Here is a 15,182-nt window from a genome sequence, read left to right on the forward strand (position 1 = left end):
TAAATTACCCCCTCTTGTAAAATATGAGGATATATTAGAAGTTATCTCGGAGTTCCATGGCCTGTATAAAAATACTCGGCCTTCGGCGTCGTGTTTTTATATGGTCATGAAATTCCTCAGTAACATAATATCCTTATATTTTACAAGAGGGGGTACTTTATTCACTATATATTGTACAAGTTGGAGGGTGGATAACCTGCATGGCAGGTATATATCCCCATTCTTTAGGTTTTGAGTCATCCCTTTTACCCATGTTACCCTTTCAAGAGCCACCACAGGGTTAACTAAGCAGAGGTGTGGGCTGGACATCCAAGGGGTGTTTTAAGGAAGTGAGAAGCTGGTGAATGGGTGTGAGAGTAGGAGATACATGTTGGAGCTGCTTTGAACTTCACCTACTGAATTTACTGAGACCAGGGTCTGGGTCTGACAGAAAGTTGGAGACTTTTCTGCTTTGTTATTGACCTGTGGGATTCCCTAAGAGACCAGCCTGTTAAGTCTCCTTGTGCACTGGATGCTAGAAGTACTAATTTTAAGCAATTGTATGCTTTAGTTGGACTTTTTGTTGCAGAACGCAAGCTATATAATCTGTTGCCATTTTTCTGCTGCTAGAAAAGCTCTTTTGAGTTGAAATATAAACTGTGGAGTGGCCTGCATTTATGATGCAAATTTCAGTGTGATCCCCCCCAAACTACACAATATATACATATCTTACACTCAATGCCTGATTCCTACCCTGTGCCATGATAATGAAACTGAAATAACAATGAAAGCTGTATTCATTTTATTTAGTTGAAGCTGTTGGCACATTTACAGCTGGTTCTCCTTATCCCAGCAACAGAGATCGTTTATATTCCTACTGATCAACACATGCTTTTGTTGCAGTGAAGAGACCCTGCGTCACGCTTTATCACACATCTCATACTTGGGGCTCGTTAATTAGGAAATGCTTGATAGACAATGTGTTGCAAATGTTCTGAATGTTAAAGTGACCAAGTAATGACGACAACACCTTATATGCATAACTACAGAAGAACCTCACCACTATGAGGACTTAATTATCAAAGGATTATAATTTACACTATTAATAAGACTTGGTATTTTTGCTACACACTTCAGATTTTCCTCTAATGAAGAGCAGTAAATGTTTGTAATAAAGACTATTATGTGGAAAATATTGTTTGGCACAGGTGCATGATATTATTCACTACTAACACTCCAGGGGTTTAAACAGCACTGAGGGATGTTGCTGGGCATATGGACATGTAATCAGCTTGACTGAAATCCTGATGGGCCAATTAGATGGGGCTCATTTCAATCAATCCATAAATTAGCAGATTCATAAACTCCACACCTGCAGGGCAAACTACACCGTTGTTTTTATCTTTTTCGTATTAGGGAAATTATGAATTATAAAGCTAATTTTTAAGATGTAAATTATGTTGAAGTTTTACAGAGAAGCAGTTTAGACTTAATCAGTGCCTTATTCCCAATTAGATCTTTCCAGTGGACTCAAGAGCATCCCTTGAGTTTAGAAGAAAAGGCGTTTGTGTAATTCTGTCCTACTGATAGATGCATTAGAAATTTTCAATCAAAGGTTGGATGCTTTTTGGCATGGGAGAAAATACAAAGCTACTAATAATTAGTACAATGTTCATCCGTGGACTGTCAACATGACATTTAGAGTAATTTTAGGTTTGTTTTCTGCTTCTGAAGCAAAAATTAGATTAAGTTTCGGAAAAGGATGGAAGGATGTTGGGTTGTTTCTCAGCCTCAAAAACAACTGTTCATAGACAATTCTATGATGGTGATCTTCCCAAGCCCCAAACCATAACACTTGCATTAGCATGCTTTAAAGCTGCTGTTGAAAACATGTCTTTGGTTATTGCCAAATATGGTTAGTACAGTGGCCAAACAACTCTATCTTTGGCTTGTCTGTCAAGTGCACATTGTTCCAGAATGCATTATCTTTGCCTGAGTCATTGGCAAACTTTAGTCTTTTTCTAATTGTAGATTTATATACTTTTTATGCTCTTTCTGTGGGCCCTCTAATTCCATTTCATTCTGTAAATGAATGTAAACGAACTAGCTGTGATCATGATGATGAACAGCAGAGAGAGCTACCTGTAAGTCCACAGTGAAATTCTGGGGTTTTTAGAATCTAGAGTTCTGATCAGGGGTTGAACTTTCTGGGGAGGCCTGGCCTGTTTCATGTTCAGTTGTTGATCTTTTTATTTTCTTCCTAGGGGATATTTTTCTTTGTAAAGGCCTTAGAGAGTTCTTTCTAACTAGGCTTGGTGACACCAAAACAATAAAAAGCAACCCAAACTAAATGTCTGAGGTTTACATTGTACAGCTTCCTTCAAAATCCTCTCTAACAATGTTCAAATCATTTGCACTTGATTCTAATTTTGGGTATGTGAGTTAGTGATAAATGTACTTACTTTTTTTTCCACATGCAGAATTACCATTTCTGTTTATTGACATTACACTATGGACTACAAAATGTAATTGATGCATGATACATGTCATATTGTCAAATATCTGTAAATTTAAAAAATTGCCATGAATATCCTGGAAATGATATCCTTATAAACGGTGCTTTGTGATGTATTTAGTTATAAGTGATGTCATTTCTGTCAGATGATATATAAAATATATTAAATAAATATGAGCATATAAGAGCCTTCGGCCTAGAGCCTTTATATGTTCATGGAACTCTTTGGTAACTTACAATATCCTTATATTTTACATAAAAGGGGTACACTATTCATTAAATATGTATAGTTTTGAAAGCTGCACTTCCTTAGAATTTGGTGTCGAAAACTAAATATATATAATACATGTAAAATGTACTGTAAAATACATACAATAAAGGTGATCTGGCTGCTAATACTCTTTCACTAAACACTTCAGGCACAACTTACCACTCGGCTACAATTACGCTGGAAATCTAAGGAAAAGCACTGCATTGTGGGTAAATATCATGGATATTTGCATCCAAAAATGGCATTTTTTACACTACTCTCAATTCGTCAATCTGCTGCCACCAGCCCATAAGCAGGTAGGCATAAGTGGGTATAAAAGATGCCCAATTGCAGCTGTAGGCCTTTGGAGAAAGAACATTCTATCTGGGAAAATAATTTGAATGGATATTTTCTACTAACCCCAAGCTAAAAACACATTGTTCCTTTAAAAAAAAAAAATATTTTGTAATTCCAAACTAAACCCTGTTGCTCTTACCAATAGTGAAGCATCTGTATCATGGTGTCCATGTAACATTCCCAGTTTTTCCCCACTACTGGTATGGGATTTGTTATCCAGAAACTTGTTATCCAGAAAGTTCCAAATTACGGAAGGCCGTCTCCCATAGACTCCATTATAATAAATTAATCCAAATTTTTCAAAATGATTTCTTTTTTCTTTGTAGCTCGTACTTGATCCCAATAATTAATCCTTTTTGGAAGCAAAACTAGCTTATTGGGTTTATTTAATGTTTACACGATTTTCTAGTAGACTTAAGGTATGAAGAGCCAAATTATGGACAGATCCATTATTGGGAAACCCCAGGTTCCGAGCGTTCTGGATAACAGGTCCCATATTCGTACATCAATATAGTGGGACATCCCATTATTAAGGCAACTTATCTGAATAAGAGATTGTTATAGTGTGAAATATACTGGATGTATCATTTAAAGGAACAGTAACATTCTTTTTTTGTTTGTTTGCCCTTAACGAAAAAAAAAAACACCAGCACACATTTAACCCTTACATTCACAAAGACTTTATTAAGAAATATCTTACCAATACACCGCTTGCGCTCCTCTTCTGAAAAGGCATCATGGGGACGATCAATCTGGCGGCGATCGATTTCTCCTCCCTGCCTTCTATAGGAGATAGCCAGGGAGGAGAAATCGAGTGCCACCAGATGGATCGTTGCTTTTTCAGAAAAGGATAATAAAGTCTTTGCGAATGTAAAGTTAAATGTGTGCTGGTGGTTTTTTTTTCGTTAAGGGCAAACATATTTTTTATATAAAAAAAATGTCATGTTACTGTTCCTTTAAAAACTACAGAGGTAAATTGAGGTATGAATCAGCAATGGAAACTTTCTTGTTACCTTAAGATTGCCTGAAGATCACACTTGTTTTATTTCTGTTGTTTTCAGACAAGAAAAAAAAATTGCAACTTTTTTCAACATTTGCAACATTCCTTTTAATTAATTAATGGGTAAATGATTTTTTAGTAGACTTAAGGAATGGAAATTCAAATTAATGAAAGATCACTTATGCAGAAAGCCCCAGGTCCCAAGCATTCTGGGTGATAGGTTCCATACCTGTATTTCTTTAGGCATCATAAAATGTATTTTACCAGCAATAATTGTTATTGAAAACATTTTTTTTTCAGAGTGACCGAATGCTTTTTGTGATTACAAAATGCATTTCACGTTACAAAACTTGAAAACATAAATCATACCATACTACTTGGTGCCCCTTGGTGTAGTTACTTTGTTAATTAGATTCAATTAGAATTAAATCAATTTCTAATTTTGGCTGTCCCTTCAAAAAAAACAATTCTATAAGGGAGTAACTAAAACACTAAATTTCAGACGTGCAAACTTTGACAGTATAAGGGCATCTCTGCAACATATTAAGTGGGAAATGCTTTTCACAGGGTTAAACACAGAACAAAAATGGGAAGTCTTTAAAATGCTGCTTAATAAATATACTTGTCAGTATATTCCACTTGTAAGCAAGGAACGTCGTTGCAAAGCAAAACCTTTTTGGTTCAATAGAAGCGTTGGTGTTGAGGTGGGTAAGAAAAGACGTGCTTTTAAGGCTTTCAAGTTAGCTGGTACAGCCGAAACATTTATAAGGTACAAGGAGGCCAATAAATCATGCAAAGAAGCTATAAGGCAAGCTAAAATTGCTATAGAAAAGGATATTGCAGCAAGCAGTAAAAAAAATCCCAAATTATTTTTTAAATATGTCAATAGTAAAAAAATGAAGCAGGAAGGGGTGGGACCCTTACTATCAGAGGGGGATCAGCTGGTTGATGAAAACAAAATAAAAGCGCAGATTCTGAACTCGTATTTTTCATCTGTTTACACAAATGAAGAACCAGTAAGTGAAGGTTTCCTTCTTAACACTCCCAATTCTAGTAATACAACTAATGATGCATGGTTCACACAAGAAGAAATTCAAAAGAGACTTGAACAGGTTAAGATTAACAAAGGTCCAGGGCCAGATGGTATTCATCCCAGGGTAATTAGCGAGCTTAGCTCTGTGATTGCCAAACCTCTTTACTTAATTTTTCAGGATTCATTGAGATCTGGTATTGTGCCAAGAGACTGGCGAATTGCTAATGTGGTGCCTCTATTCAAAAAAGGATCCCGTTCTCAGCCTCAAAACTATAGGCCAGTTAGTCTGACGTCAGTATTAGGAAAGCTTTTCGAAGGGTTAATAAAGGATAAGATACTGGACTTCATAGCAAATCATAATACTATGAGTTTGTGCCAGCATGGTTTTATGCGTAATAGATCTTGCCAGACTAACTTAATTTCTTTTTACGAGAATGTAAGTAGAGACCTCGATTCTGGGATGGCAGTGGATGTGATTTACTTAGACTTTGCTAAAGCATTTGATACAGTGCCACACAAAAGGTTACTGGTTAAATTAAGGAATGTTGGCCTGGAACATAGTATTTGTACCTGGATAGCGAACTGGCTAAAAGATAGACTACAAAGAGTGGTGGTAAATGGAACATTTTCTAATTGGACCAGTGTTGTTAGTGGAGTACCGCAGGGCTCTGTACTAGGTCCCTTGCTTTTCAACTTGTTTATTAATGACCTGGAGGTGGGCATTGAAAGTACTGTTTCTATTTTTGCAGATGATACTAAATTGTGCAGAACTATAGGTTCCATGCAGGATGCTGCCACTTTGCAAAGTGATCTGTCTAAACTGGAAAACTGGGCAGCAAACTGGAAAATGAGGTTCAATGTTGATAAATGCAAGGTTATGCACTTTGGCAAAAATAATATAAATGCAAGTTATACACTAAATGGCAATGTGTTGGGAGTTTCCTTAAATGAAAAGGATCTAGGGGTCTTTGTAGATAACACATTGTCTAATTCTGGGCAGTGTCATTCTGTGGCTACTAAAGCAAATAAAGTTCTGTCTTGCATAAAAAAGGGCATTAACTCAAGGGATGAAAACATAATTATGCCTCTTTATAGGTCCCTGGTGAGGCCTCATCTGGAGTATGCAGTTCAGTTTTGGACTCCAGTCCTTAAGAGGGATATAAATGAGCTGGAGAGAGTGCAGAGACGTGCAACTAAATTGGTTAGAGGGACGGAAGACTTAAATTATGAGGGTAGACTGTCAAGGTTGGGGTTGTTTTCTCTGGAAAAAAGGCGCTTGCGAGGGGACATGATTACACTTTACAAGTACATTAGAGGACATTATAGACAAATGGCAGGGGACCTTTTTACCCATAAAGTGGATCACCGTACCAGAGGCCACCCCTTTAGACTAGAAGAAAAGAACTTTCATTTGAAGCAACGTAGAGGGTTCTTCACAGTCAGGACAGTGAGGTTGTGGAATGCACTGCCGGGTGATGTTGTGATGGCTGATTCAGTTAATGCCTTTAAGAATGGCTTGGATGATTTTTTGGACAGACATAATATTAAAGGCTATTGTGATACTAAACTCTATAGTTAATATAGGTATGGGTATATAGAATTTTAATTAAAAGTAGGGAGGGGTGTGTGTAGGGATGCTGGGTTTTCATTTGGAGGGGTTGAACTTGATGGACTTTGTCTTTTTTCAACCCAATTTAACTATGTAACTAACTATGTAACTATAAGATCATTTCACACTATGTTTTGCGTTTCTGCATTTAAATTTAAGAAGGAAGAAGTCACAATAATTAAATGTATATTTCATTAGGAACCCAGTGCAACCACTCTGTCCACTGCATACAGCTTACTTACCTACATTTAGTAAAAAATCATACAAAAAATGTATTTAGCCTAAATAAATATAATAAACAGCAGCACAATCCTACTATAAATTATCTATCCATCAATAGGACTGATGCATATAGAGCTAGCAAAAAATGGTCATACATGAGCGTCTAGTTAAGGGCCCATGGAAAAGGTAGTACTTCATAAGATCTATTTCAAGCGTTACAGTAGCAGAAAACAGTTAGCTACACCAAACACTGGTCACCCAGAAAATAAAGAGTTTCTTGATCTTTCTTTATTACAGGTATTTGATCTGTTAACCAGATACCCATTATCCATAAAGCTCTGAATTTATGCCTCACATAGACTCAATTTAATCCAAATTCTTAAAAATGATTTCCTTTTTCTCTGCAATAATAAAACAGTACCTTGTATTTTATCCAAACTAAGATATAATTAATTCTTATTGGAAGCAAACCCAACCAATTGGTTTTAACAGTTAAATGATTTTCTAGTAGTCTTCTAGTAGTTATGAAGATCCAAATTACAGAAAGATCCATTATCCAGAAAACCTCAGGCCCCGAGCATTTTGGATAACAGGTCCCATACATGTATTATCACACACATTTTGTTGAGAAAAGTGAGCAGAATTTTTAAGAGATATTAGATAAGAAAATGTAGTCACAATAAATGCGCTAGGCATGAATTTGCAGCGAATTTCCACATTTTGCCGCGAATAAATTCACAAAGCTGTAACAAAAATTCACTGCTGTGGCGGCGGATCTTTCACCGGCGAATAGTCGCATGCATAAAATTTTGTGCGTCAAAATTATTCGGATTTAATGCGTTTGGACAAAATAGTCGCGCGTATAAAAATTGCCAATCACGTCAAAATTGTTGCGCATCAAAATTATTTTGACGCACATTGACTTTAATGCGTTTTGCAAATTTTTTTTACGCCCATAACTTGTTGCTATTACAAAACATTAAAACTAGTGATGAACGAATATTTTCTCCGGATTCGCCACAAAAAAAACCACCCATAGACTCCAATGTATTGCTGAAAAAAAAAAGTCAAAGATCACCGTGAAAAAACACAACTGTTTGGCAAATTATTGGTGAAACAGGACAGATTCACTCATCACTAATTTAAACTAATTCAGAAAGCATATTATATATTGACAATTTCTTCTGATATTTACCTGGTAAGCATCTTTTATATTCAAGGGTTGACCGAACTCTGCCACGTGACCAACGATCCCTTTATTCCATTCCAAACGGATGCAATTGTTTGAAGCCTGTTCCACTGTTGTACCTTCAGCAACGTCAAACAGTCTACTGACCAGAAACTTCTTATTGGAACTGTCCTCGCAAACTAAAAAAAGTGAATACCGATCTGCTGCTATTAGCTCATGGATGTGCAAAAAAATTTTATGACAAAGTGCTGTGACGTCAAGGTGACTTGAAATATCTTTCACCAGTTCCAAAAGCCTTGAGCACTGATCTCCTGCTCTGGACAGACTGGGTGGTTGAAGAGGCATCTGTTCCTTCTTTTCAGAATCAGAAAGGAATGTCAGTGTTCCGACTGAATCTTTGACAACAATTGGCCTTAGGGGCCTATCGAACTCTGAGGCTGAGATCTTCCTCGCTGGAGTTCCCTGAGTCGTATTTTCTGAATGGCACACCTGAGGGTTAGACTCGGAATTATTTTTTCCTTGCTCTTTACTAACCGGTATTGTATGAACTCGTTCAGCAAACCATGCGTTGACCATTTCTCTGAAATGAAGGGGAAAAAAGGCTGATAAATATTTTAGTGTAGGAAGGAATGACTGATGGCAAATGAATACTGAAAAGTGACAAATACTGAGATTGCATTAAATATTTAAGATGACCATCTGAACAAGTAATTCTGTTAACCTATTAAGAAGCTCAAATAGCATTTTGCCCAGCATGTAAGCGTAACCTTTCTTTTAACCCTGTGATGATGCCAGATGATTCAAAGGCTAAGATCACAAAATATTTTTTTTTATTTTTAGACAGGTATGACATCACACTTCTCAAACGATTTTGTTCAGACAGTCCTTATAATGTCTTTTGAAGGCATGTCACACAGGGCAGTGAATTCATTTATTCACATACTGATAGAACTAGCAATATGAGAAAGGATGAAATTATATACAGGATAAATTAACTTCCGCTGACATTTTTCAACTGCAAAGGAAAAGCCAAGCCAGATATTGTTAATCCAGTGGACTGTCACACAAAGTGGGATTAGTTACCAGAGACAACAGTTATTAGGAACGCATATAATAGCATCTATAAAGCATTTCATTTTCCAATATTGTCTGACATGTTCTTGATACAGTTTGGAAAGGGCAAAAAACAGCAGGGGAAAAAAATATTAACTAATTAAGGGCAAGGGTTCTCAGATAAACTGCATTTAGGGCTTAGATTTTTAAAAATATTGTGTTATGTAGAACTACCTGCACTGGTAAAAATGAGAGCTCATTTAGAATTAAAAGTAAACAACTGTTGAAAGTAATCATAAATAACTTCCCTTAAAATAACACTTTGACTTTGTTTATTAGCAGAATTAAACCACCATTGTATCCATGTGTATTGATAAAACAGTTATCCTAACAGCTGAAAGGTAAAGCTATTTGGTCTAGAAACTGGAGGAGTGATTTGGATACAAATTATGTTAAAAAAAAGGCATTCATTTAAGGCAGCGCTGTCCAACTGCTGGCCCGTGGCCAATCCCCTCCCCCACATGAAAGGCTGCCTGCTGTAAGTGCTTACCTTCTGCATTGTTCACACCTATGACACCTCTATCGTTCACACTTCTAAAGCCCTGTACTGTTCACCACTCAGTCCCAGACCATAAATGCCCACATTGTTCACCTGTTCACACTTCAAACTGCTGAAGGGGCACCAGGTCCTGATAAGTTTCCCTGTCTCCTGCTTTATTCTGCCTGCCTTGTGTTCCATGTGTGTGCCATATTCTGCCTGCCCTATGTTCCATGTGTGTTCCATACTCTGCCGGCCCTATGTTCCTTGTGTGTGCCATATTCTGCCTGCCCTATGTTCCATATGTGTGACATAGTCTGCCTGCCCCATGTTCCATGTGTGTTCTATACTTTGTCTGCCCTATGTTCCTTGTGTGTGCCATATTCTGCCTGCCCTATGTGTGCCACACTCTTATGTTAGATTATGCAAAACAAATGTTGCTATGTGGATTTTAAAAAAAATGGAGACTTATGCCTGAAATTGTACTTTGCACACTGCAAATTTTCTCATGGTTTATCATGTGAAAACTAAACTGATATCAAGGGGAACTGAATTAGGGGATAAGTCTTTTTTATCTCATGGGATCTGGCCCATTATATAAAAACTGCAGAAAGGTGCATTTTACCTACAGGCATCAGATGCTTTTGGGAAATCTCAGTTGAATCTGTAGGGAAATAAGACAACTCCATGGTGTAAACATTTGACAGCCTGTTATCTGTCACAAGCAACTACAAATCATACAATTCAAACTAAATTATGATGTAACTATTAATTCAAAAATGCTTTTATTAATAGGCTAGTAATATACCCATTATATACTGAACAGTACACAGGACAGTACTTGCTATTAGTGATTTCGTGTACAGGCCTGGGACCCGTTATCCAGAATGCTCAGGACCTGGGGTTTTCCAGATAAGAGATCTTTCTTTAATTTGGATCTCCATACCTTGCCTACTAAAAAAAACATTTAAACAGTAAATAAACCCAATTGAATTATTTTGCCTCTGATAAAGTTTAATTATATCTAAGGTACTGTTTTATTATGACAGAGAAAGAGGGAATAATATTTATAAATGTGAATTATTTGATAAAAATGAAGTCTATGGGATATGGCCTTCGCATAATTCTGAACTTTATGGATAACGGGTTTCTGGATACCTGTATAACCACACCCAGAACTGGTTAACTGTTTAACATAGTGGCTCTGTCCAGCTACCGCAGGGCTTTGAGCTCCTTGTTTCTACATGTTGTTTTGCGTAGAAAAATACAAGCGTTTTTATTCTCAGTGCCAATATGCCTCCATATATTATAAACCACATGTTTTGTTAGAACCCCTGCAGAAAAACCATAATAGAACTTGAGCTGTGAGTACTAAGCAAAATGCCACTATAATATTTTTATTGAATGAATGCCAAATTTTAGATCCGACAAACCCAGAGAATAAAAAATAATATTTTTTTCAACGAAGCTTATGTAACGGAAAATAGATTTGTCTTGGCAAGCAATTTAAATGTGTTACAAAACACAGAGGACTGTTTACTCTTGAGTATAAATATGGCTGAGCGGGAAGTTTCTCTTAAATAGACAGTAACATTTGCGTGCAAAGAACATTTCTTCCCCGTACATTTGTATATGCTTATGAATACAGGCTAGTCTCAAACTTGTAGCGCAAGTGATAGAACTGCAGGTAGGCAGGGATCTTGTGGGTCCTGTGCTTATAATAAGCTACACTCTCAGGGGCATATTTATTATGCTGTGTAAAATGAAATTCGCTGAAAAAATGCTGTAAAAAGCTGTTTAAAATATCAGATGGCGCGTCAAATTTTACACCATGAGAACCCCAGATTTGCCACGATTGTTTTACATTGATTCCGGCATTAGAGATGTCGCGAACTGTTCGCCGGCGAACTTGCCGGAAGTCGCGCGACGTCGCGCGACGTTCGCCATTTTGGGTTCGCCATTGTTGGCGCTTTTTTTTGCCCTCTCACCCCAGACCAGCAGGTACATGGCAGCCAATCAGGAAGCTCTCCCCTGGACCACTCCCCTTCCCTATAAAAACCGAAGCCCTGCAGCGTTTTTTCACTCTGCCTGTGTGTGCTGAAGAGATAGTGTAGGGAGAGAGCTGCTGCCTGTTAGTGATTTCAGGGACAGTTGAAAGTTTGCTGGCTAGTAATCGTTTTGATACTGCTCTGTTATTGTAGGGACAGAAGTCTGCAGGGGTTTGAGGGACATTTAAGCTTAGGTAGCTTTGCTGGCTAGTAATCTACCTTCTACTGCAGTGCTCTGTATGTAGCTGCAGTGGGCAGCTGTCCTGCTTCAGATCTCATCTGCTGACTGCTGCAATAACAGTAGTCCTTGTAAGGACTGCTTTTATTTATTTTTTTGTTGTTTTACTACTACTACTACTACTACTACTACTACTACTACTATAAGAGCCCAGTGCTATTAGTCTAGCAGTGTTGGGGAGTGGGACTGGTGTCCCTGAAATCACTAACAGCTCTCCCCCTACACTATCTCTTCCAAGCACACACAGGCAGATTTTTCAGATACATTTTTGCCCTTGATCCCCCTCTGGCATGCCACTGTCCAGGTCGTTGCACCCTTTAAACAACTTTAAAATCATTTTTCTGGCCAGAAATGTCTTTTCTAGATGTTAAAGTTCGCCTTCCCATTGAAGTCTATGGGGTTCGCGAACCGTTCGCGAACCGCTCGCATTTTTGCGCAAGTTCGCGAATATGTTCGCGAACTTTTTTTCCGACGTTCGCTACATCCCTATCCGGCATACGTGTAAAAAATTCTATGGCGTTTTTTACACAGTGAAGCCTAGCAATGAGTGGCGTAACTACCGGGGGAACAGGGGGTGCGATTGGGCCGGTTTCTGAGCGTACGGAAGGGGGCAGGGGGGCCCAGCTGCGCGTCCTGCACCAGGGCCCGCCCCCCCCCTCTAGTTACGTTGCTGCTAGCAATGTGTGGTGTATTATACCGCTGTTTTTTACACAGCATAATAAATATGCCCCTCAGAGTTTGTGGAAGGCAGAACCTCCTTTACTAAAAGTGTGGTTTGTCATGAATGAGGGAGCAGCTGTCACATTCTGCTTCGTCATTGAACTGGTTCTAGCACTTGTAACATAAATGACAGGAATACGTGTAAATCCCAGGATTATATAATATGTCTAATGACAATTAGTAGTGAGGCAGACAGGCCTGGGCGAAGCTTTCCCAGACACAATGAAACCCTTTAGTTAACACCTGCCTTTGTGAGGCTGTAAGTACAGGGATCTTCTCCTTAGTTTCCTGAATGGAGGTAGGTGCCAGTAAGTCCCACTTATGTATAAATGGGTGCAACTTATTACAAGTATTTTGCAGTGTTATACTCATGAAGCGCAGGTGGAGAGAGGCACATAGGTGTCCGTCGGTTGTTTGTTTTTTGTGAACTTTTGTGAAATGGAAATTTAGAAATCAGCATTGAGTACAGGGTACAAAGGAGCCCAGTATATGGACACAGGTCTTTGAGTTCCATAGAGCTGCTGTGTAGATTTTTCATGGTAGGAAGATATAATATAACAACCCCCCCCCCACACTACAGGGTAAACTTACTCACCCTGTTTCACCAGCATGACCCACCTTCTTCTGTTCCTCAGATAAGAAGCACCTGTAGGTCACAGTAGTGAGCATAGGCCTGTGCTACAGAGGTGCATAAAGTACAGGATTCAGATCTGGATTTTAATAGTGTATTTGGCCAAACCTAAACGCTTAAAGCCATGCGATATTTAAGCTTTGACCAAAGAATGCAGCAATGTTCTGTTCATTTACACAGCTGTTTGTTAATTAATTAGCAAATGATGCAAATGTTATACAGTCAAATCTTTTGTGTAGGATTCAATACTTGTGCAACTCTCAAATATAATGGGTTGGGCACATCCCTACTATAATGAGTTGAGGTACATGAGCTACTAAATACAAATTCTGAAATCATATAAATTATTAATAATCTGATATGAAAAACACCTATCCCAACAGAAAAATCTTTTGACACAACATAAAATGCTGTTGTGACTGGCACTGACTCAGATATTTGGATATATAACCGCTCAGTATAATGTCTCTAGAATCATTTTACACATGGGACATTATAAACGGATACAATGTAGCTGGCTAGAATGTATTTCACTGGAATCGATTAACACATTGTTCCAGGGGAGTAATAATAGTAGATGCAGCAGATACAGAGAATGCTGGGGGGGCATGACAGATGTGCAATTTCAGTACAGGTATGGGGCCTGTTATCCAGAATATTTGGGACCTGGGGTTTTCCGGATAAGGGATCTTTCTGTAATTTGGATCTTCATACCTTAAGTCTACCAGAAAATTATGTAAACATTAAATAAACCCAATAGACTGATTTTGCGTCCAATAAGGATTAATTATATCAACATGGGATGATGCTCTGTATGTATGTAACAATGCCAATTCTATTGTGTTTTGGCCCTATGTGGGCAAGTTGTAAGTTCTATAAAATGATAAAATGAATAAAAATTTATAAAAAAAAAAAAAAGGATTAATTATATCTTAATTTAGATCAAATGCAAGGCACTGTTTTATTATTGCAGAGAAAAAGGAAATCATCTAAAAACAATTTGAATTATTAGATTATAATGGAGTCCATGGAAGATGGCCTTTCTGTAATTCGGAGCTTTCTCGATAACGGGTTTCCTGAAAATGGATCCCATATCTTTATACATGTTGGGGGTGCCTTTTTGGTAGAAACCACAAACTAATTGTTAATTCACTCATTGTTGACATTCAGTAGCTTTTCCTTAAACAAGACACTCCCAAACTACTTATCTCCAATTTCCAAATTCCCATTTAAGCATCTGTTTAAAAACACTAAACTGCACAAAACTACGAAATACTAACCCAAATCTTCAAGCTCTATCAAGCAGAAGCAGTTATTTGTAGAAGTGGGGACATTTTTATAACAGCTGGTCCGGGCCTGTTGATCTTTTTTTTTCTCCTGTCTACACAGCAATGTAAAAAAAAAAAAAGTTCCATTTGTTTGAGACAGGAAATAAATGATCATTGCTAAAGCTAAGATAATATGCTGTTTGTGTTTGTCAGCTTATTTTTAGAATATGGTTCCTGCGGGTTACAAATAAAACTGAGCTACAGAAAATTACTTACATGGAAAAATATCTGTACACGGCAATAAATGTTTGTCCACAATAAGGGAACATCAGGAGCAATTTAATAAATGGACAAAATATGAATTTGTCCAGGGCCCACCAGAAAAGGGGGTTGTCATCAGACATAAACATTCTTCTTTGCTGAATTTTACAATGTACAATGTGCAACAAATGTTCTTTTGGGGAATTTTTAATTTTTAATTTTTAATTAAACATTGTGCTAAACATTGTAAGTTGATCTAGGTTGCATTCTC

General features: G+C 37.6%; 1 protein-coding gene across 3 annotated transcripts in view; it reads right to left on the reverse strand.

The window, feature by feature from the left end:
- LOC108710540 (cGMP-specific 3',5'-cyclic phosphodiesterase-like) overlaps positions 1-15,182 on the reverse strand; it is a 94,396-nt gene that overhangs the window by 64,766 nt on the left and 14,448 nt on the right. For all 3 annotated transcript variants that reach the window (XM_041590492.1, XM_041590488.1, XM_041590484.1), the window contains exon 2: positions 8,161-8,734. In XM_041590492.1, coding sequence (XP_041446426.1) covers positions 8,161-8,734 — 574 coding nt within the window. The remainder of the gene's footprint in view (positions 1-8,160; positions 8,735-15,182) is intronic.

Source organism: Xenopus laevis, chromosome 1L, assembly GCF_017654675.1.
Source record: "Xenopus laevis strain J_2021 chromosome 1L, Xenopus_laevis_v10.1, whole genome shotgun sequence".
Lineage (NCBI taxonomy): Eukaryota > Metazoa > Chordata > Amphibia > Anura > Pipidae > Xenopus > Xenopus laevis.